This window comes from Sciurus carolinensis, chromosome 1 (assembly GCF_902686445.1).
Source record: "Sciurus carolinensis chromosome 1, mSciCar1.2, whole genome shotgun sequence".
NCBI classification, from domain to species: Eukaryota; Metazoa; Chordata; class Mammalia; order Rodentia; family Sciuridae; genus Sciurus; species Sciurus carolinensis.
The window spans coordinates 88255800-88281261 of NC_062213.1; the positions used below are offsets into that span (position 1 = coordinate 88255800).

Here is a 25462-nt window from a genome sequence, read left to right on the forward strand (position 1 = left end):
AACATGAGATTGCATTTTAACTTCAGTAATACTACTGTCAAAATCATTACATCATCATTTAACATTTGCGACAGCATTTAATATGTGCCAAGTATCACTGAAAGTACTCTAAATATATTATCTAATTTAACTATGTTATTAACTGTGTGCAGCCAGAATTTTGTAGATGACCAAATTTACATTTAGCCTACTTGAACCACAGAGCAAGTAAATGCTAGAATTATAATTTGAACCCTTCCCAACTCTAGAGCTAGCCTCTTAATCATGACACTATATTACTTCTCATGTTATCTTGCCTTTTAGTTAGACATGTCTTGGTGAAGCAACTTCTAGGTATAGCACTTTCTTTAAAATGTTTCAATATCTTAAGTACTATTGTGTAATGAAAAATGAATTTTATGTCAAATGCTAGGGTCTGAATTCTGGTTCTGTCATTTGATTTTATGACTCTGAAAATTACAAAAAAAAATTAATGACTTGCCCAGTTTTTCCACATATAAAATATACTTCAAATTATTATATAGATTTAAAGATAAAACAAATGTAAAGCATCCAGCAAGACATATGCACGAAATAGTCAAAAATAATATTGCCCTCTCTTAAATTTATGAAATACATGCAAATCAAGGACAGGAGAGCTATGTGTTTTTAAGATTTTCAGTAAAATTACAAATGAAGAGTATTTTGACTAAATTTGTATTTAAGTAATTGGGGAGAGGTATATTTAGAAATTATCTGAGTTTACTCAGAAGTAGTATGTTTTTTAGAAGTAGTATATTTTACATGAACTAATATGAAAGTCACAGATGAAGACAAACTAAGGTAAAAAGGAAATGTGAATTTCAACTTTACTAAAATATAAGCTATTTTAAATTCTCTGGTAAAGACCTTCCTGACACTTTCTTACCTGATACTAGTGGTTTCTGTGTATTGGACAGCCATCAACTGAGAATTTGAGCCCTGTTCCAGAGTACCCTGGAAGATAAAAGAAAAGGTTTAATGCCACATAGTGAAATTATATGATGTTATTCCTATACTGACTTATTCTACATTTACATTTATTAAAGAATTCATATTAAGCTCATGTAATTAAATACCAGTATAGAAATTAGAACCCTTGAGCTCCCAGTCTCACAGAGATGTGACTTTTGGAAATTAAGACACTTAAAGCACTTACCCTCATAGAGTTTAAACCAAGCACTACAAGTTTTATGAACAAGCTATACAACTATTATTGAACATATCACAACAGTTTGTCTAAAGTAAGTGTTAATCAATGACAAGTTCCTAAGCAATATGAAAAAATTCAAAATGAAACTAGATCCCCATTGTTTACTTAAACACAAATATCTGCATGCCAATATACTTACAGACTATTTGTAATTAAAGAGATCTCACTGATGACCCAACTGGCAAAGTAATAGTTTGCTCTGGAACCATCAGTACCCCACATATGCTACACTAGAAACCTCTCTTGAACATGGCATCTGTGACCTTGTTACATTTCCTGGTAGTTGTGTAAGCTGATCTTCAGAAGAGTTTGGTAGAGGTATCAGAATTCAAAGACATGTTACTATTATTATATTATAAAGTGACCCTACTGCTACCCAATTGTGGTTTAAATAATTGTTTATACATTCCCTGGCATTTGTTTATTATAGCATTTTCTATTTATCCTATTTGTTCTTTGTTTCTCTTTTCCTATTTTCTTTTCATTAAACTAGTTCAATTACATTTATATTTCTTGTACTGGCTTTTTAGCTGTATAGTTGTGTACTGTTGTCCATGGTTTTACTATGGTTCTAGTTAATCATGGTCAACTGTGGTCAAAAATATTAAAGGGAAAATTCCAGAAATAAATAATCCACATATTTTAAATTGTGTGCTGTTCTGAATGGTATTATAAAATCTCAAGCCTTCCTGCTCCATCCTAACCCAGGACATAAATCACCCCTTTATCCAGCATATTCATGCTGTAGTCACTATTTACTTGTTAGTCACTTAGTACTCATCTCAGTTACCACATCAACGTGTCATGGTATTGCATGTCTTGTGTTCAGGTAACTCTTATTTTACTTAATAATGGCCCCCAAGCACAAGAGTACTGATGCTGGCAATTTCGTTATGGAATATTGTTACAATTGTTCTATTTTATTGTTAATTATTGTTGTTTGTCTCTTATTGAGCCTAATTTATAAATTAACCTTTATTAGAGCTAAGTATGTATAGGGAAAAAATGGTATATACATAGGGTTTAGTACTATCTACTTTAAGTTAATCACAATGTACCTTGAAATAGTATTTGAACAACATAAAAATTTAGCAGTAGAATTCTTTTTGAAAAGATCCTTTTATTAGTGCATTTTATATATACTAGTGGGATTAATTTTGACATATTCATAAATGCTTATAACATAGTTTGCTTAGTAGTATAATTCTACTTATCCATTCCTCCCTCTGTTTTCTTTTATGAAAGATATTAACCTCACAATCATTTTTATTTTTGCTTTAAAAAGATAATAATCTTTGAAAAAATTTTAAATATGCACACAAAGCACAGAGTTTTTTTTTTAAGCCTGCTTTTTACTCAGATATTACCCATTCTTGTGTCCTTCTTTCCTGCTAATGTGGTATCATTTTTCTTAGTCTAAAAAACTTTAGGGAGAGATCCAAGATGGAAGAATAGAGGAGGTCATGTTCCTGGCTACTCTGTCGCATGAAACCTAGAAAGCAAATAGGCAGCTTCTCCACATGGTGGGTGAAAAAAAAAGGGGATGGGGGTACTTTATTGGAAACTGAAACTGGACATACAAAGCAGAGTGGGGACACAGAAGGTTGGATATAATAAAATAAGAAAAATATCCCCAGTGGCACAGCCACTGCCACAGCCTGGCTGGAAGGAAGCTCCAGTCAGAGGGGTCCTTCTATGAGCATAGTAGAGGGATAAAGGAATTAAAGGAACCCACATTTCTGGTAGGCCAAGCTATGTCTGGGTATGAAGCGTTCCGAGACCAAGGACAATGCCCAAAAAACCTGAAGGATACACTGCATGATATCTGAGTGTGGGGAAATAAGCCGCCATCAATCCAGGCAGCGTGAGAACAAAGGAAGGAATCATTTTGCAACTGTGGCACAGGGGCCAGCAACTGAGGAAGCTGATTCTTGGCAAATCTGAATTTGGCCTGAAATACAGGCCTAGTAAATACATACTATACAACATAGAGTATACTTAAGTGACCAGAAGAAAATCAAATGTAGAGAGAAGTTTACACAAGAGACAAGTGGTCAAAGAAACCCACCCAGCTGTACCCCTTCTCCTCTAATCCAATTGCCTGCAGGACCCACTGGGAGAGACACACCTGGCGGGGAACTGGGAAGGGTGGGGAGTGGGGTGGGAGAACTTGTTTGGAGACTGAATCAGAGACCAGAAAACATGGGGTCTGCAGGTGAAATAGGAGACTAAGAACTGGCTCCCCAACCACGTGAGTGGGACCCAGGAAAGCACTGGGGTAAAGTCCTCCAGCATGGACCAGCAGGTACTGGGCCCGGGAGGTCCACTGATTTAAAATCTTCAGATGAACTGGCATTCAGTGAAAAGGCTGAAGCTCGCCTAAGCCAAAACCCTGCCACGAGGAATTCCACCTATGGGATCACTTCTCTCACTCCAGCAATCCAGAGGGTGGAGCATTAGGCTCCAAATGACCCCACCTGAAACTGCTGAGAAGAGAAGCTGAGAATATTTTGAACTCCAACGGAAAGAGTTCTTTAACTTTTCATCAAGATTTTTTAAAAATTCTTTTTCACTATTTAATCATGACCATAATGGTACATGGACATTTATACAGTGTCCTATTTTTTTCTTTCTTCTCATCTCTAGTATTTTTGAAGCCAATTATTTTACATGGATTAGTTTTTTGTGAACTAGGATGTTTGATTAGTATATTTTCATTTTTTCTTTAATTTTTATTTTTAATTTTTAAAAAATTTTTGCTTTATGTATATTTTTTCTACTACCTGTTTCCCTTGATCCTCTCTTTTCTTCTGCTAACAACCAATCTCTATTTTTCTCTCTTGCACTCTTCCTTGAATCTTCTACTTCTGTCTTCTCACCTCTACATCACTTCTGTTCTCTCCCTGTCTACCATTTCAAAATGTAAACCCTTTTGCAAACTTGCTGTTCTTATTATAGGCATAACTGATCATATCATTCTGTTTATTGTGATAATTAACACTGTAGACATCATAGTAAAAACTCTTTGGTTTAATGCTGTAAATTGTTTGCATTGGTTGTTGTTATTACTTGTCTCCCTCTAAACTTCAGGGACACCATAAGTCCACAGGGTAGAAACTCTGCTGCTTCAGATCCATACTGTTTGATACCACATTGGAAGAAATGTCAGAGAAGGAATTTAGAATGTACATAGTTAAACTGATCTGCAAAGTAAAGGATGATGTAAGAAAGCAAATACAAATAGCAAAAGATCACTTCAATAAAGACAGAGAATATGAGAAAAAAAAAAGAAGTCCTTGAAATGAAGGAAACAAAAATCAAATTAAAAATTCAATAGCAAGCATCACCAACAGACTAGATCACTTGAAAGACAAAGAAGGCAAAGAAGACAAAATATATAATCTTGAAAACAGAGTTGACCACAGAAAGAAGATGTTAAAAAACCATGAATGGAACTTCCAAGAATTATGGAATAACATGAAAAGACCAAATTTAAGACATATTGGGATAGATAAAGATGCAGTTATACAAACCAAAGGAATGCATAATCTTTTCAATGAAATAGTATCAAAAAATTTCCCATAGCTAAGAGTGAAATGGAAAATCAAATACAAGAGGCTTACAGTATCCCAAATGTGCAAAATTACAACAGACCCATATCAAGGCACAGTATAATGAAAATGCCTAGCATACAGAATAAGGATAAAATTTTAAAGGCTGTGAGAGAAAAATATCAGATTACATATAGGAGGAAACCAATTCGAATCTCGGCTAATTTCTTAACCCAGACCCTCAAGGCTAGGAGATCCTGAAATAACATATATCAAGCACTGAAAGAAAACAAATGCCAACCAAGAATCCTATATCCAGAAAACTTAAACTTCAGATTTGAAGATGAAATAAAAACCTTCCATAATAAACAAAAAATTAAAAGAATTCACAACCCGAAAGCCTGCAATTCAGAATATCCTCAACAAAATATTCCATGAAGATGAAATGAAAAAAAAGAAGTGAAAACCAGCAAAGGAAGAAACTACATTAATGGAACGATCAAAGGAGAAACTAATTCAAATTAAAAAAATAGAAATAAACTAAAATGAGCAGGAACACAAACCATATCTCAATAATAACCTTGAACATTAGTGGCCTAAACCCATCAATCAAAAGACATAGACTGGCAAATTGGATTTAAAAACAAGACCCAACAATATGCTGTCTCCAAGAGACTCACCTCATAGGCACAGACATCCACAGACTGAAGGTGAAAGGATGGGAAAAAACACATCATTCACATGGATCTAGTAAACAAGCAGGGGTTTCTAGCCTCTAAAATAGACCAAGTTATGTAAGCTATATATTTGTAATTATACAAGTATAATATTACTTTAATACATTTTTAGCATCTGTAGGGTTGTTTTGATAGCTCCCTTTCCACTAATATTTTTCTTGCTTTCTTCTTTATTATACTTGTTAGATTTTTATCAACTTTTAGCTGTATTATTTCATTTCCATTTCGCATATTTCTGCTCCTACTCTTTATTTTTTCCTTCCTATTACCTAACTTGAAAATAATTTGATTGTTAATCTAGTTTCTTCCTGATACAAATACTTTGTTATAAGTGTGCATCTGAGTACTATTTCATCCCAGAGAATTTGGTATTTTAAGCTTTTATTATCACTTAGTTCAAAGTACTTTTTATTTACTTTTCTTGTGCTTTCTTCTTTGTAAGATATGTATAAGTGTGCCATTTAATTTTGAAATAGTTGAGATGTGTGGGTGTAGTTCTATATATCTTAAGGTGATTGATTTCAAATGTAATAAATCATGCAAGAAACACAATGTGCATGATTTTAAATATTTAAAATTTCTCAAAGCTTATTGTTTTTTAAAAATTTTTGTTTATTACACCAGGAACTATGCCAAGTGTGTTATAAACAAAGCTTATTTTATGGCAGAATATAGCCTATCCTTATTAATTTCTTCCTTGTCATTTTGTGTGTAATTCTCTGTAAATAACAGATAGGTCAAGGTGACTGATAATGTTTGTTTTTAAGCCTTCTATATCATTAGTCCTTCCATCAAAGTGAGGGGGCTCAAAATCTCCAAATATGATTGTGGATATACCTTTCTAGTTTTATTAATTTTCACTTCATGTATTTGAAGTTTTGATATTAGGTACATACACATATAGGATTGTTATACTTTCTTGAAGAATTTACCCTATTAGAGTTATGAAATGTTCCCCTTTTTCTCTGAAAATACTTTTTCTTAAAATTTATTTTATATTAATAGCTCTGCTTCAGACTTCTCATGCTTATTTTCCCCTACTTTTGCTTTTAACCTATTCGTGTATTGATATTTAAAGTGTGACTTGTATAGAACATAAAGTTATTGTTTGCTTTATATACATGTTGAACATTTATACCTTTTAATTACAATATCCAGATCATTTATGTTTAAATTAATTATTGATATTTTTGGGAAAAAAAAAAAGAACACCTGAAATGAAGGTCAGTGGAAAATTGGGTAAATGATAGGTTTGATGATCTAATATTTAGGAAAATGGGTTGAATACTCCTGCTGTCAGACAAGGAGATTGTTGAAATGCTTTTGTTGCAACTGTTCATTCTCTCATTTATCATATGGGACACAGCAACAGATTTATTTTATTGTTTGTTAACATTTTATTTTGTAAATTAAAAATAATATATACATATGTATATATATGTGTGTGTGTGTGTGTGTGTGTGTGTGTGTGTGTGTATATGACCCCAGGCAATCTCTTAGGTATCCCATTATGGTTTTAATGTGAAATTCTCTAACAACAAATAATGCTGGGTATCTTTTTTTTTCCTCCCCTCTGAGGGGCCAGGGATTCAAACCAGGGTCCTTGCAAATGCTAGGCGAGCGCTCTCCATCACGAGCTATTTCTTCAGCTCCATGGGTATCTTTTCATATGTTTATTTGCCATTTGATTATCCTCTTCAATGAAATACCTGTTTATGTGTTTTGTTAATTTCCAATTGCATTATTTGCTGTTTTTGAGTTTTCTAGTCCTTGTATATTTTGTAAACAAGTAGATGTATTACAAAAAACAAAAAATTTTTTAAAAACTTTGGGAATGTCTGGTACTTCAGGTCTTCTGGATACCAATTTTCTCAGATTTTTGTCTGTCTGAAAATATCTTTATTTTTCCTTCATTTTGAAAGATATTTTCATTAATTTGTCCCTAAACCTTTTCTAACAATTCATATTCTAGGAAGAGGGTAAGATTATGAGAGAGGCCATGGCAAATCAAAGACATAATAGAAGCAAAAGAAATTTCAAAGAAATGTCAATTTGCCAGATTTACAGAATATTTTATAAGACTTTTGAATCCTTTTAGTATTTGAAAGAGGTGACCTGGAGGAAAAAGAAAGTTGAAACAAAAGAAAATGACAAAGCAGAGCAATTTCAGGCTCTCTACGCTATGGAAGAGAATCAAAGGAAATTTTAATGCTTTAGAATCAACAATAGCATAAGCAGAATGATCTTTCTCTTCCTCTAATGGAGAACTTCTTTTGCTTGGATAAATATAGATTCATCCTTGCCATTCCTTTTTTGGTAATACCTAAGATTCCTACAATTCTGACCATTATCTAAGTGCCCTACAGTAAGATATGCAGCCAAAATAGCAGAGAAAGAGATTAGACTTTAAGTTACAAATCTTTTCTAAATGAACAAAGACTATAAAACTAAAATTATTTTTCTTGTGTTGGAATTCCTTTAAGATTAAAGAATAACCTCCTTCCACAGTAAAAACTTTATCTATCCAATGAACAGGATAACATGACAAATTGTATCTAAAGATAAGACAAAAAAAAAAAAAAGAAAAGAATAATAAACATTAAAATCAAGAATTTGAATCTAAGTTTTCATACAAAACATTAAAGCAGTTGCATGGGATTATCTATCTGCAATTAACCTATTCTTGCCTCCTGTGCTCTTCCCATGTGTTACAAAAGATAGAAGTCTAAAATCCATATTACCTAAACTCTCTTGTCACCAGAGTTCTGGATATAATTTAGAATCTGACAATAAGATGTACTTGTTCCAGATACAGAAAGCATTTGATAAAATACAGCATCCCTTCATGCTCAAAACACTAGAAAAAATTGGGGTAATGGGAACATTCCTAAACATTATAAAGGCCATCTACGCTAAGCCCATGGCTAATATCATTCTAAATGGTGAAAAACTGAAAGCGTTCCCCCTAAAAACTGGAACAAGGCAGGGATGCCCTCTTTCACCGCTTCTATTCAACATCGTCCTTGAGACTCTAGCCAGAGCAATCAGACAAACCAAAGAAATTAAAGGGATACGAATAGGAAAAGAAGAACTCAAACTATCCCTGTTCGCTGATGACATGATTATATATTTAGAGGAACCTGGAAATTCCACCAGAAAACTTTTAGAACTCATAAGTGAATTCAGTAAAGTAGCAGGTTACAAGATCAATGCTCATAAATCCAATGCATTTTTATACATAAGTGATGAATCTTCAGAAAGAGAAATTAGGAAAACTACTCCATTCACAATAGCATCGAAAAAAATAAAATACTTGGGAATCAATCTCACAAAAGAGGTGAAAGACCTCTACAATGAGAACTACAGAACACTAAAGAAAGAAATTCAAGAAAACCTTAGAAGATGGAAAGATCTCCCATGTTCCTGGATAGGCAGAATTAATATCGTCAAAATGGCTATACTACCTAAAGTTCTATACAGATTCAATGCAATTCCAATTAAAATCCCAATGATGTACCTCGCAGAAATAGAGCAAGCAATTATGAAATTCATCTGGAAAAATAAAAAACCTAGAATAGCTAAAGCAATCCTCAGTAGCAAGAGCGAAGCAGGGGGTATTGCAATACCAGATCTTCAACTCTACTACAAAGCAATAGTAACAAAAACGGCATGGTATTGGTACCAAAATAGACAGGTAGATCAATGGTACAGAACAGAGGACATGGACACAAACCCAAATAAATACAATTTTCTCATACTAGACAAAGGTTCCAACAATATGCAATGGAGAAAAGATAGCCTCTTCAACAAATGGTGCTGGGAAAACTGGAAAACTATATGCAATAGAATGAAACTAAACCCCTATCTCTCACCCTACACAAAACTCAACTCAAAATGGATCAAGGACCTCGGAATCAGACCAGAGACCCTGCATCTTATAGAAGAAAAAGTAGGTCCAAATCTTCAACTTCTTGGCTCAGGATCAGATTTCCTTAACAGGACTCCCATAGCACAAGAAATAAAAGCAAGAATAAACAACTGGGATAGATTCAAACTAAAAAGCTTTCTCTCAGCAAAGGAAACTATCAGAAATGTGAAGAGAGAGCCTACAGAGTGGGAGAATATCTTTGCCAACCATACCTCAGATAGAGCGCTAATTTCCAGAATCTATAAAGAACTCAAAAAACTCTACACGAAGAATACAAATAATCCAATCAACAAATGGGCTAAGGAAATGAACAGACACTTCACAGAAGAAGATGTACAAGTAATCACCAGATATATGAAAAAATGTTCAACATCCCTAGTAATAAGGGAAATGCAAATCAAAACCACCCTAAGATTTCATCTCACCCCAATTAGAATGGCGATTATCAAGAATACAAGCAACAATAGGTGTTGGCGAGGATGTGGTGAAAAAGGAACACTCATACATTGCTGGTGGGGTTGCAAATTAGTGCAACCACTCTGGAAAGCAGTGTGGAGATTCCTCAGAAAGCTTGGAATGGAAACACCATTTGACCCAGCTATCCCACTCCTTGGCCTATACCCAAAGGACTTAAAATCAGCATACTACAGAGATACAGCCACATCAATGTTCATTGCTGCTCAATTCACCATAGCCAGATTGTGGAACCAACCTAGATGCCCTTCAGTTGATGAATGGATAAAGAAACTGTGGCATATTTATACAATGGAATATTACTCCGCAATGAAGAATGATAAAATTATGGCATTTGTAGGCAAATGGTCGAAATTGGAGAATATCATGCTAAGTGAGATAAGCCAATCTCAAAAAACTAAAGGACAAATGATCTCGCTGATAAGCGGATGAGGACATATAATGGGGGGTGGGAGGGGCTAGCATTAGGTTTAGGGTTAGGTTTAGAGTTAGGCTAAGGAGAGCAGTAAGAATGAAGGAATGAAGGACTGTGTAGAGGGAAAAGAGGGGTGGGAGGGGTGGGAGGGGTGGGAGGGGTGGGGGGGAGGGGAAAAATATAATAAACATCATTACCCTATGTAAACGTAAAAAAAATAAATAAATATAAAAAAAAAAAAAAAAAAAAAAAAACAGATACAGAAAGCAAAATAAAGTCCATTTTTCCTCTAGCCATGATAGTGGCTGATGTGTAAGAGTTGGCAAACAAGAGTTCTGCAGTACCAAACTCTGCAGTCTAATGCCAGTAAGCAGGTTGGGGGCTGTGAGGAAACCATGACATTGATACTGACTGCCCTGGAGCCTCTAAAAGTACTAACAACCAATACAGCTGCCACAGTAGAACAAAAGGTATTGGAGAGGGCCAGAGATGCACATACTGGATAATCAATCATAGAGCCTCAGAAAGGCAGAGCATGAGTTCACCTACATCAATTGAGTTCACCTACACTATTGATGAAAACAGTTCTATAATTTAATGGTAAAAAATATATATTTCTTGATATAACTTTAATATGCTTTTGAACAAATCACCTACTGCTTACAGTTAAGTCTCCATAAAAATCAAATAGTTAAGATGTTTCCATTAGCCTATAAATATGTAAACCTGGTGTTATACAGTCTGTGCAAAAATAAAACCTCTTTCTTGATTCCTGGAGCTACTCCATTTCTCTATTCACATTTATGGAGATAATCCTGAAATATTCTTCTCCACGTTCTCATCTTATATCACTTCCCTCAATTTACATCAGTGAGGTCTTTGTCATCACAACTACAGTGAAACAATTTGTCAAAGTCACCAAGTTCTAATGGTTAATTTTAATGGTAATTTCTTAGTCATCATCTTAATATTTCTTGATCTCCATAATGATTAATCATATACCTCTTCTTAAAACACTCTTTTGCTTGGGGTTTGGGGCACTATCCTGCATTTTCTCCTATCTTACTTCTTAATCACTGGTTCTTCTTTCTTTTTCAGCCTCTAATGTTAGAGTTAGCCTGGAGCTCAATGCCTTATTCTTTTATTCCCTCTTACTTGTTAATATCATCCAAATTAAACTTCTAGTCTCAACCTCTCACTTACAGTCCAGACCTGGATATCTAATTGTGTATCAGACTTTTCTACCTGAATATCTAAAAGCCACATCAAATTTAACATATCTAAAATTCTTGACTCCTGTTTCCAGTTCCTTCTTCCCCAATCTTGGTCTCAGTAATGGCATCTCTATTCCTCTAGTATTTAAAATGTAGGAATTTCCATTAATTCCTTTTTCTTTTACAGCAACAATTTCTAACAGCTCAACTTTCAAAATATATTTGACATCCAAGTGCTTTCCTCTACCTCCTCACATAACCCACGAGTACAGGATCCAAAGATCTTTACCTAGACTACTGAAATAGCATCTTAACTGACCTCCCTACTTTCATTCATGCTCCCTATCATGGTCTACTCTACGTAGGAGCTGGAATGATATTTTAAAAATATAAGTTAGGACAAATTTCTAGAGCCATATGACCTTCCTAGATTGAATCATGAGGATATAGAAAATGTAAACCGATCAATTGCAAGCAATGAAACTAAAGATGCCATCAAAAGCTTACCAACAAAGAAAAGCCCAAGACTGGATGAATTCTCAATTGAGTTCTACCAGACCTTCAAAGGAGAACTAACAGCATTCCTCCTCAAATTATTCCATGAAATAGAAAAGAAGGGAACCCTTCCAAACTCATCTGACAAGGCTAATATCACACTGATATAAAACCAAAGACATATCAAGAAAAGAAAACTTCAGACCAATATCCCTGATAAACAGATGCAAAAATTCATAATAAAATACTGGCAAATCTCATACAAAAACATATTAAAAAGTTAGTACACCTTCAACAAGTGAGTTTCATCCCAGGGATACAAGGTTGGTTCAACATACGGAAATCAATAAATGTAATTCATCACATAAACAGAGGTAAGGACACTAATCACATGATTAAATAGATGCAGAAAGAGCATTTGACAAAATATAGCATCCATTCATGTTCAAAACACTAGAAAACCTAGGGATAGTAAGAACATACCTTAACATTGTAAAAGCTATATACATTAAACCAAAGACCATTATCATTCTAAATGGAGAAAAACTGAAAGCATTTCCTCTAAAACTGGAACAAGACAGGGATGCCCTCTTTCGCCACTCCTATTCAAAATAGTCCTTGAAACTCTAGCCAGAGGCAAAAGAAAGAAATTAAAGGGATAAGAATAGGAAAAGAAGAGCCCAAACATTCCTTTTTTGCCAAAAACATGATTCTATATTCAGAAGACTCAAAAAATTCCACCAGCGATCCAAGACGGCGACTAGAGGGAGGCTGCATTCTTTGTCTTTTCATAACTTGGGACTCAAGCAGAGGAAATATTGTTTCTCTGTGAGGCAGCCAATGCTGCCCACCAATCCTCGGCTATTTACCCTATTTGTCTGCTGCAATCACCCACTGTCGGCCAGCATCACCTGTCTTTTAAGTGTGGATCACTCACTGACCACCATCTATCCTGCCCATTGCCCACAGCCTGACATCCACTTGCCGATTGTCTGCCGCCAGCCTGCAGACTACTAGCAGATCGCCTGCTGTTGCTTGGAAATCCATTGTCACGGTACCCACAGGTTTTGTTACATGCAGCTGCTGCCATCTTGGGACAACAGCCAGGGCCTGTAGGTTTTCTGACACAGCTGCTGCCATCTCGGATTGTGGGTCTGGGGACTCAGGCCAGGGTCTGGAGATAATATTGGGGTACCTGCATGTCTAGTTACACCTGAGGTCCTTCTGCTCTGTATGGTAGTGGCTGCCACCTGGCTGCCTCTTTGCAGGGTCACACCTTTGTGTGAGCACATTTCTGGTGGTATCTCTGCAAGTTGAAAGGGCATTGAGATCTTGCAGCAAGACAGGGCCTAGGGAAGCTGAAGTCCAGGTCCATCAGATTGTAGCTGGGTTTACATGAACTAGTCTTAGTCTGGAAAGCCTGTGGAAAGCTGGATAATAGGGGTAGTTCCCTGGGGGGAGCAGAGGTTGAAGAAACTGGAGAAAACTGAGCTCTCTCTAGTTCAGTGAGTCCTGAAGTGTGCAGGGATGGAATGGGCCAATTAAAATGGAAGGGAAGACGGCAAAAGAGTTTGAGGGCATCTTGTAATTGGCTCACCCATCCAACTAGTCCAGCACCTGCCCACTGAACTGGAGCTAACATCAAACTTCAGACAACCCCGACTATTGGTGGAGAAGGGAAGCCAACAGAAGCAATCATTCAAATTTCCATTGAGCTGTTCCTCCTTTTTGTTTTCTTCTTTTGCCTTCTCTTTCAGACCTCTACCATCTTTGAAACCAAATATTTTTCATGCATCAATTTATTGATGATTGGGATTTCTGAATAGTATATTACAGTTTTGTTGTACATTCTTATATTTTTACTTCAAAAAAAAATCTGCACTTTTTTTTCTCTCACATACCTGTCTCCCTGAATTCTTTCTCTCACTTCTCTCATAGTAAAAGTCAACCTCTATTAATTCTTCCCTCACTCTTACTATGAATTTTTACCTCTATCTTCTCTCCCTCTCCCTCATAAACATCACATCTTACTGTACTTCTGTTCCCTCATTGTCCATCATTTGAAATGGTAAACCCTTTTAGCAAACTTACTGTTATATTGTAGATAATAACTGAACACTTCATTTCTGTCTATTGTGACAAAACTGTAAACACCTTGATAGGAGTCATTTGGTTTAAGGTGGCATATCGTTTGCATTGTGTGCTGTTAATATTGGTCTCCCCCTTAAAGGTGAGGTACTGGAAGCCTTCAGGGACACTAAAAGACTACAGGGTAGAATCTGTACTGCCTCAGCTCCACACCACTAGATAAGAAGACACACAAACAACATGAAAAAAAACAAGGGAACAAAGTGCCTGAAACAAATCAAGATGTTCCAACAACAGAATCCATTGATGACACAGAAGAAATGCCAGAGGAGTTTAGAAAATACATAGTTAGATTGATCTTCAAAATAAAGGATGGTATTGGAGAGAAAATACAGGAAGTGAAAGACCACTTCAATAAAAAGGCAGAGATTATAAAAAGGAATCAAGCAGAAATCCTTGAAATGAAGGAAACAATAAACCAAATTAAAAATTCAATGTAAAGTATCACCAACAGACTGAACCACCTGGAAGACAGAACCTCAGACAATGAAGACAAAATATATATTCTTGAAAATAAAGTTGACCACAAAGAGAAGATGGTAAGAAACCATGAACAGAACTTCCACAAGAAATACGGGATAACATAAAAAAAACAAATTTAAGATTTATCAGATACGACAAAGGCATAGAGATACAAACTAAAGGAAAACACAATAATTTCAATGACATTAATGTCAAGAAACTTCCCAAATCTAAAGAATGAAATGGAAAATCAACTACAAGAGGCTTACAGGATCCCAAATGTACAAAATTATAGCAGACCCACACCAAGGCACATTATAATAAGAATGACTAATACACATAATAAAGGTAGAATTTTAAAGGCTGCGAGAGAAAAAAAAAAAAAACATCAAATTACATACACGGGGCAACGATTTCAGCTGATTTCTCAACCCAGACCCTCAACGCCAAGAGGTCCTGGAATAACATATATCAAACTCTGAAAGAAAATGGATGCAAACTGACAATTTTCTATCTAGCAAAATTAAGCTTCAGATTTGAAGATGAAATAAAAACCTTCTATGATAAATAAAAGTGAAAAGAATTTACAAGCCTACACTACAGAACATTCTCAGCAAAATATTCCATGAGGAGGAAATGGAAAAAAACAACTATAACAACAACAAAGGGAGGAACTACACTAAAGGAAAGGTCAGAAACTAAGTAAATCTAAAAACCAAAAACAAACCAAAATGAGCTGGAATACAAATCATATCTCAATATTAACCCTGAATGTTAATGACCTAAACTCATCAACAAAAGACATAGACTGGCAAATTGGATTTACAAAAGAGATCCAACGATATGCTGTCCTGAAGAGACTCACTTCCTAGAAAAAGACATCCACAGACAGAAGGTGAAAGGTTGGGAAAAAAACATATCACTCACATAGATAAACAAGCAGGGGTTTCCATCCTCATATCAGACAAAGAGGACTTCAAACCAAAGTTTGTCAGAAGAGATAAAGAAGGACATTTAATACTGTGTAAAGGAATCAAACACCAAGATATAACAATCATAAGTATTTATGCCCCCCAAAATGGAGCATCTACATACATCAAACAAACCCTTCTCAATTTCAAGAAACAGACCACAACACAGTAATACTGGGTGACTTCAACATACCTCTCTCACCACTGGATAGACTGTCCAAACAAAAACTAAACAAAGAAACCACAGAATTAATATAATCAATGATTTAGACTTAACAGACATATATAGAGTATTTCATCCATCAAGTGCATAAACTTTCTTCTCAGCAGCACATGGATCCTTCTCTAAAATAGACCATATGTTATGCCACAAAATAACTCTGAGCAAATACAAAAAAAGAGAAATATTACCCTGCATTCTATCAGAATATAACAGAATGAAACTAGAAACCAATGATAACAAACAATAGAAGTTACTCTAACACCTGGAGACTAAATACCATGCTATTGAATGATGAATAGATAAAAGAAGAAATCAAGGAGGAAATAAAAAAATACTTAAGAGGTAAATGAGAACCCCGATACAACATATCAAAATCTTTGGGGCATTATGCAGGCAGTGCTAAGAAGAAAGTTCATTGCACTGAGCTCATACAGTAAAAGAATAAAAAGTCAACAAATAAGTGACCTAACATTACATCTCAAAGTCCTAGAAAAAGAACAAATTAACACCAAAATCAGCAGAAGACAGGAAATAATTAAATCAGAGCTGATATCAATGAAATTCAAAGAAAAGAAACACTTGAAAAAATTGATAAAACAAAAAGTTAGTTCTTTGAAAATATTAATAAAATTAATAAACCCTTAGCCATGCTATCAAAGAATATAGAAGGCGCCATATCAAAAGCCTACCAACCAAGAAAAGCCCAGGATCAGACAGATTCTAAGCCGAGTTCTACAAGACCTTCAAAGAAGAATTAATATCAATACTCCTCAAATGATTCCATAAAATAGAAAAGGAGGGAACCCTTCCAAACTCATTCTATGAGGCTAGTATCACCCTGATACCAAAACCAGACAAAGACACATCAAGGAAAGAAAATTTCAGACCAATATCCCTCATGAACATAGATGGAAAATTCTAAATAAAATTCTGGCAAATCACATACAAAAACACATTAAAGAGTATGAAAAATGGTGGAATGAGACAGACATCATTACCCTATGTACATGTATGGTTACACAAATGGTATGAATCTACATCATGTACAACCACAGAAAGAAAATGATGTACCCCATTGTGTACAATGAATCAAAATGCTGTCTGTAAAAAATTAAAAAATAAATAATTAAAATTTTTAAAAAACACATTAAAAAAATAGTGCATCATGATCAAGTGGGGTTCGTCCCTAGAATGCAAGGTTGGCTCAACATACAGAAACCAATAAACAATACAGCAGATCAACAGACTTAAAGTCAAAAGTCATATGACTATTTCAATAGATGTAGAAAAAGACATTTGACAAAATACATCACCTCTTCATGTTCAAAACACTAGAAAAAATAGGGACAGGAGGAACATCCTTAATATCGTAAAAGTTATCTATGCTAACCCATGGTCAACATCATTCTAAATGAAATTAGAATGAAATTACAATGAAAAATTGAAAGCATTCATTCTAAGAACTGGAACAAGACAGGGATGCCCTCTTCACCACTTCACCACTTCTATTCAACATCATCCTTGAAACCCTAACTAGAGCAATCAGACAGATGAAAGAAATTAAAGGGATATGAATAGGAAAATAAGAACTCAAACTATCACTGTGGACATGATTCTATATTTAGAATCCACCAGAAAACCTCTAGGACTCATAAATGAATTCAGTAAAGTAGCAGGATATAAAATTAGCTCCCTAAATCAAATATGTTCCTATATATCAGTGATGAATCAACTGAAAGAGAAATTAGGAAAAAGACTCCCAATCACAATAGCCTCAAAAAAATTAAATATTTGGGAATCACTCTAACAAAAGAGGTGAAAGACCTCTACAATGAAAACTACAGAATACTAAAGAAAGAAATTGAAGAAGATCTTAGAAGATGAAAAGTTTTCCCATGCTCTTGAATAGACAGAATTAACATTGTCGAAGTGGCCACACTAGCAAGAATCAACAACTGGGATAGATTCAAGCTAAATAGCTTTCTCTTAGCAAAGGAAACTATCAGCAATGCGAAGAAAGAGCCTACAGAGTGGAAGAATATCTTTGCCACTCATACTTCAGATAGAGCACTAATCTCCAGAATCTAGAAAGAACTCAAAAAACTCTACACCAAGAATACAAATAACCCAATCAACAAATGGGCTAAGAAAATGAACAGACGCTTCACTGAAGAAGATCTACAAGTAATCAACAAACATATGAAAAAATGTTCACCATCTTTAGTAATAAGAGAAATGCAAATCAAAACCACCCTAAGATTCCATCTCACCCCAATTAGAATGGCGATTATCAAGAATACAAGCAACAATAGGTGTTGGAGAAGATGTGGGGAAAAAGGTACACTCATACATTGCTGGTGGGGCTGCAAATTAGTGCAGTCACTCTGGAAATCAGTGTGGAGATTCCTTAGAAAACTTGGAATGGACCCACCATTTGACCCAGCTATCCCACTCCTTGGCCTATACCCAAAGGACTTAAAATCAGCATACTACAGAGATACAGCCACATCAATGTTCATAGCTGCTCAATTCACAATAGCCAGACTGTGGAACCAACCTAGATGTCCTTCAATTGATGAATGGATAAAGAAACTGTGGTATATATATACAATGGAATATTACTCAGCTATAAAGAATAATAAAATTATGGCATTTGCAGGCAAATGGATGAAATTGGAGAATATCATGCTAAGTGAGATAAGCCAATCTCAAAAATCCAAAGGGTGAATGATCTCATTGATAAGCAGATGATGACACATAATGGGGGGTGGGAGGGGAGTAAGAATTGAGGAAGGAGGGACTATATAGAGGGAAAAGAGGGGTGGGAGGGGTGGGGGAAGGAAAAAATAACAGAATGAATCAAACATCATTACCGTATGTAAATGTATGATTACGCAAATGGTATGCTGTTACTCCATGTACAAATAGAAACAAAATGTATCCCATTTGTTTACAATAAAAATAAATTTTTTTAAAAAATGGCCACACTACCAAAAGCGCTATGCAGATTTAATGCAATTCCTATTAATATCCCAATGACATTCTTCACAGAAATAGAAAAAGCAGTCATGAAATTCATTTGGAAAAATAAGAGACCCAGAATAGCCAAAGCAATCCTTAGCAAGAAAAGTGAAACAGGAGGCCTCACCATACCAGACCTTAAATTATACTACAAAAATGGCATGATATTGGCACCAAAACAGACATGCAGACCAATGGGACAAACCCACATAAAAACCTCACATTAGACAAAGGTACCATAAATATACATTGGAGAAAAGATAGACTCTTCAACAAATGGTGCTGGGAAAACTGGAAATCCCTATGTTGTAGAATGAAATTTAACCCCCATCTCTCATCCTGCACAAAACTCAATCCAAGGTGGATCAAAGACCTAGATCTGATCAGAAACCCTGTGCCTACTAGAAGAAAACGTCAGCCCAAAACTCAATCATGTTGGCTTAGGAATTGAATTCCTCAACAAGACTCCTAAAGCACAAAAAGTAAAATTAAAAATCAATAAATGGGATGGAGTCAAACTAAAAAATTTCTTCATAGCAAAGGAAACAAACAACATGAAGAGAGAGCCTACAGAATGGGAGAAAATATTTGCCACCTGCACCTCAGATAGAGCATTAATCTCCAGGATACATAAAGAACTCCAAAAATTTAACAACAACAACAAAAATAAATCAATAAACAGGCAAAGGAACTGAATGGACACGTCAAAGAAGAAGTATAATCAGTCAACAAATATGTGAAGAAATGTCCAACATCTCTAGCAATTAGAGAAATGCTAATTAAAACCACTGATAGGGGCTGGGGAGATAGCTCAGTCGGTAGAGTGCTTGCCTTGCAAGCACAAGGCCCTGGGTTCAATCCCCAGCACCCAAAAAAAAAAAAAAAAAAAAAAAAACCACTGATATTTCATTTCACTCCAGTCAGAATGGCAATTATCAAGAACACAAGCAACAATAAATGTTGGCAAGGATGTGGGGAAAAGGGTACACTCGTACATTGCTGGTAACACTGCAAATTGGTGCAAACACGATGGAAAGCAGTAGAGAGATTCCTCAGAACCACCATTTGACCTGGTTATACCACTCCTCAGTTTATATCCAAAGGACTTAAAATCAGCATACTATAGTGATGCAGCCACATCAATGTTTACAGCAGCTCAAGTCACAATAGACTAAGCCATGGAACCAACCTAGGTGCCCTTCAACAGATGAATGTATTTTTAAAAGTGTGATATACATACACAATGGAATATTACTCAGCCATAAAAAAAAAATGTTGACTTTATGACATTTGCCGGTAAAGGGATAACTGGAGACTATTTGCTAAGCCAATCCCCAAAAATCAAAGGTTAAATATTCTCTCTGATATATGGATGCTAACATACATAAAGAGGGGGTAAGGGGAGAATAGAAGTTCAGTGGATTAGACAAAAGGAAATAAAAGGAGAAGGATGGGAATAGGAAAGACAGTGAAATGAATCTGATACAACTTTTCTATGTACATATGTGAATACACCACAATGAATACCCACATCATGTACAACCACAAGACTGGGATCTTAATTAGAATAAGATAAACTCCATGTTTGTATAAATATGTCAAAATATATTCTACTATCATATATAACTAAAAGGAACAAATAAAAATTTTAAAATACATATAAGCCAGGAGTTTTGGATGTAGCTCAGTAGTAGAACTCTTGACTAACATGTGGGAGGCCCTAGATTTAATCCCCAACCTTCTCCCTGCTCTGCCACACACACACTTACACACATAAAAATCACTGTCAAGTCACTACTCTAATCAAGTTATTCAATGCCAATGATGAAATCCAACATTCTCACCATAGCATATGAAGCTGGCTATTATTTCACCTCTGCAGTCTCTCTAATATTATCTTCTACCATCTTCCCTCAGTCAATGCATTCCAACCTTAATCAATTTCTTGATTTTCCTCACATATGTAAACTATTCTTTCCTGAGGCTCTGTACATTTACTATTTCCCTCTCTGGAAGATCTTTTTCTAGATTTTCCCCTAAATCTTTACATTGTTTATTATTTTCTGTCTACACTAAAAAGCAATGTTGTCACCACAACTTTTTCTTCTTCCTAAGCACCGAAGAAGGCTACATAAACCCAGTCTCCCTTGCAGTTGATTAAGTAAAACAACAGTTTTACCCAACTAAACAGTGGCTTAAGTTCAGATCGGATCCCTAAAACCATTTGTATTTTCTTCCAAGCACTCTTCCCCAACATTCAAAGCTAAAAACAAAGATTTCAAGTTATCAAATTGTTGAAGCTACACAGTAGAAGGTACATGGATCCCTAAGACACTGTTTGGAGAAAAGCCATTCTAGATAACTATGTAAGACATTGTAAGAATCAAGTTTTTATTCCATTAAGCTAAGGAGATTTTAAGGTCATTCTCACAGCCAGCATTAATTACTCTGACAATACCTTAATAAATTGAAACTTTTTCAGAGAAGACTTCTCTGACTTCTCAATATAAAATAGCTTCTCATTTCTCAATTCAAATTCTAACCTTCTACGATGTTTTACTTTTTAGAGAATTTATCTCTAAGTTTGAGTATTACTGTACATTTATTTGTTTATTGTTTAGCCCTCCCACTAGAAGGGAAGAGACTTTATTATACTCACTACTGTATTCCCAGTACAGAATAGTCCCTGGCTTATTATCACTACCACAAGTAATGTTTATTAGGTACTCACAGTGTGCCAGTTGCTAGTCTAAGCATGTAAGAAGTACCAACATATATCTGAAGAATGATGAATGACTGTAAGTGGTGCTTTCTCACAAACAAGATTAAGATAGAAGCTCTCCTGAATAGCTCTGAGTAAGTACTGTCACTAACCCAGTAGTGGCACTTGTCTAAGTTCAAAAATGCCGTCCATGGATGTGCCCTCACCTCCAAACTGCTCTGTGTTTCAATATCATATTTCTGAAGAGCTCTAGGAAAAGGAGATGAATAATATTGTTTATTACACCACTGGTGCCAAAGATATTTGATAAGATACCCATGTACAGTAACTCCTGGATGAAAGCAAATTTGAAGGAGAGAGCAGGAAAGAGCATCATGCCCGAACACAGGAAATGAATATTACAAAACCTAAACCAAGTGCCATAAAACCTAGGCCTAGGGCATTGAAGCTGCATCAGAAGCAGTTGTGAAAAGTAGGTAAAGCTTAAGCTTCCCAAATCTTCCAGGGAAGACAGCAACTATGTGATGGGGTAGGGAGAGAGCTTCTAATGACTATGGCAGCCACTGTTCCAAAATGAGCAGAAACAAACCTGTAGAACACGGGTTTTCTGTTGATTATTTGTCATTCTTCTTGACTTGGTCCTTTCCACTTCGTGTCTATGAACCCAACCTCGAAGTTCATGATTTAACCTATAAAACAGAATTAATTAAACATATTTCTCAGAAATGAATTTCTCATCCCCTGGTGAGAAACTAATTTAATCATTCTGTAGGAATGATTTTGAAGGTCAATTCAATATAACTTCCCTTTATTTTGCTTACTTTCTACAGAAGTTGTGAATATGTTAGACTGTCCTTATTTAACTATAGTTGAGTATTACTTACCATAAAAAAAAAAAAAAGAGGCAGTTTTTAAGGTTCAAGGAGATGTTCCGAAATCAGGGGAAAGAAAAAAAAAATTGAGAGAAGGGTCTGGGGTTGTAGCTCAGTGGCACAGTGCTTGCCTAGCAAGTGTGAGGCACTGGGTTTGCTTCTCAGCACCACATATAAATAAATGATAAAAAAACAAATAAATTAATTAGTTAAATAAAGGTCCATCAACAGTTTATAAAATATTTTTAAAAATCAAGAGAAAAAGTGATACAAGAAGGATTCAATAATGGAAAGTATCTCTAGAACCACATATCCTCAAATTATTATCTTCCTAATTTGAAGAAAAAGATACCTTCTGCTATAAAAGTTTCCATATATAAGCCTAGTACTTACCTTGGAATTTTAATTAATTTCATTCTGTAGTTTTTGAATAACACATATGCAAGTATGCAACCATTACATTAAATAGACCCATAATCATCTATGTCAGATTAGTAGGGAAACTGGACAGCAGCAACTGATTTGCCTGTGGGTCTCCAACAAATAATTCAGAGAGTCTCTCAGCTACTCAGCAAATCTCAACAAAGACTTTCCTAGGTTCCAAAGCCAATCATGGGAGCCCACTTAGTTATTTCTTTAACAACTTATACTTACCTGAGAGATTCTGTTGTGTTAATCAGGGGTTGGCAAGGAGGAGGAGGAATATAAAGTAGTGGTTCTTCACTTAGCACCATTAGGGCCTTGTCATTTGAAACAGAATGATCATATCTGAAACATAATGAAAAAAAAATTTGTTTTCTTGCTTCCTAAATTCCTAGCAAGTTTGATAGAAGAAAATCATCAAATTACAGGAATTCATATCTAGGATTTGATGAAGGGAATAAAACCTGAGGTGAAAATTAGAATCTAAACTAGAGACATTATTGCTATTTATTATCTTCAGTCTGCTATTTTATTTTATTTGTACTGGGGGTTGAACCCAGGGGCACATTACCACTAAGCTATATTCCAGACCTTTTTATATTTTATTTTGAAACAGGATTTCACTAAACTGTTGAGATTTTCAATAAATTGCTGGAGCTGGCTTTCAAACTTGTGATCTTTCCCACCTCAGCCTCTTCAGTTGTTGGGATTATAGAGGTGTGTCTGCTATTTTAATCTCTCTTACCAAAATTCTTACTTAGATTTGTTCTGAATTTCTTTACATAAGATGCTCTGGATTTATAACTATGTGCTACAACACCAAAAAGAAAAAAATGTAAATTCATAAAACTGAACATAGCAAGATTCACACTTTCCATTTATTCATTCAGCAAATATTTGTCGAATACTAACTGTGTATGTGTGCCAGGTACTATAGTAGGTGCTGAGTATCCAATAGCAAACAAGAGAAATGAAGTCTCTACCCTCAAACAGGGAAGATGGACCAAATACAAGGAAAAAAGTGCATAAAATAAATCCAAACTGGTATGCACAATGAAAGAAACAAACAAATGGTTGAAATCTCAAAGCAAGAACAGTTATTTACTGATCTGAGAAGGAGATGATATTTAAGACAAAGCCTAGGGTTGGGGTTGTGGCTCAGTGGTAGAGTACTTGCCTAACATGAGTGAGGCACTGGGTTTGATCTCTAGCACCACATTAAAAAACTAAATAAACAAAATAAAGGTGTTATGTCCATCTATAACTAAAAATATTTTTAAAAATTAAAAAGACAAGGTCTAAGTCATAAGGAGCTAGCCCCAAAGAAACTAGGGGAAGGGTATTCCCAGTAAAATTAGGTGGGGGGAAAAAGAAGGCTCAAAGAACATAAAAGATGACCAAGGGCTAAAGAGTTGTGAGCAACTGAAATGTGAGCAGGCATAAGAGGAAGTTAAAAAGACAGAGAAAAATGAAATCAAGATAAGGAACTGCTACATGCAAAGAGAAATCACAATCATATTATAAGAACATATTTCTATTTGAATTTATACATGACACTGTATTAAAAATGAATTTAATGGAAATAAGAGGAGAAGCCTAAAGACCAGTAAGGAGAGAACCATAGCATTCCAGGCAAGAACTAACAATAGCATGGACTAGGTTTATGGCACTAAAAATGGAGAGGAGTGGACCAATTTGAGGCGATTTTTGGAAAGAAATTCAACAACAATGTTGAAAAATATGAATCAAGGTTTCTCAGTTAAACAACGATGAAGACTGTTGTAGAAAACTAGTTGGAGGTACAACAGGGAAAGGAACCAAGCTCCACTATGTGTATGTTAAGTTTGAAATATTACAATAAAGAGGTCAAGCCAGGGGTGCACACCTGTAATCCCAGCAACTTTGGAGGCTGAGGCAGGAAGATTACAAGTTTGAGATTAGTCTGAGCAATTTAGCAAGGCCCTTAGCAACTTGATGAGGCCCTGCTTTAAACAAAAAAATCCAAAAGGAAGGGGGATATACCTCAATGGAAAAGTGCCCCTGGGTTCAATCCCCAGAGGAGGATGGGGTGGGGCAAGGAAACTAGTAGTTACATGAGTTTAGAATTTGGGGACTCAAAAGTATGAACTAGAAACATAAATCTGATTCATCAGAATATACAGATATGGATTCTATGCTGAATAGTGGGTGAATCACCTAGGCAGAAAGAAAACAAAAAAGCTCACAATTCAAAATTTTGATATTTGAATAGAGAAGGAGCCCACCAAAACCAAACAAATTAAAAAAAAAAACAAACTATGAAGCAGCGTCAGTAAAATGGAAGACTAGCAAATGTAGCACCACAAAAGGAAAGTCTTTCAAGGAGAGAGTGATCCACACAGCCAAATGCTAAGGAAAGGTTGAATAAGATGAAGACAGAAATTTCCACTGAATTTGGAAACACTGAAATCACTTCCCTCCTTGACAAAAATAATTTTGGCAGAGTGGAAAACTAACTTCAAGATAAAGTCAGAAGAAAGAAATTAAAGGGATACGAATAGGAAAAGAAGAACTCAAACTATCACCATTTTCTGAT

General features: G+C 35.3%; 1 protein-coding gene across 3 annotated transcripts in view; it reads right to left on the reverse strand.

Moving 5' to 3' along the window:
- Atf6 (activating transcription factor 6) overlaps positions 1-25462 on the reverse strand; it is a 284449-nt gene that overhangs the window by 147083 nt on the left and 111904 nt on the right. For all 3 annotated transcript variants that reach the window (XM_047554909.1, XM_047554905.1, XM_047554920.1), the window contains 3 exons: positions 23119-23232; positions 22182-22281; positions 908-975 (listed from right to left, as the gene is read on the reverse strand). In XM_047554909.1, the coding sequence (XP_047410865.1) occupies positions 908-975; positions 22182-22281; positions 23119-23232 (282 nt within the window). The remainder of the gene's footprint in view (positions 1-907; positions 976-22181; positions 22282-23118; positions 23233-25462) is intronic.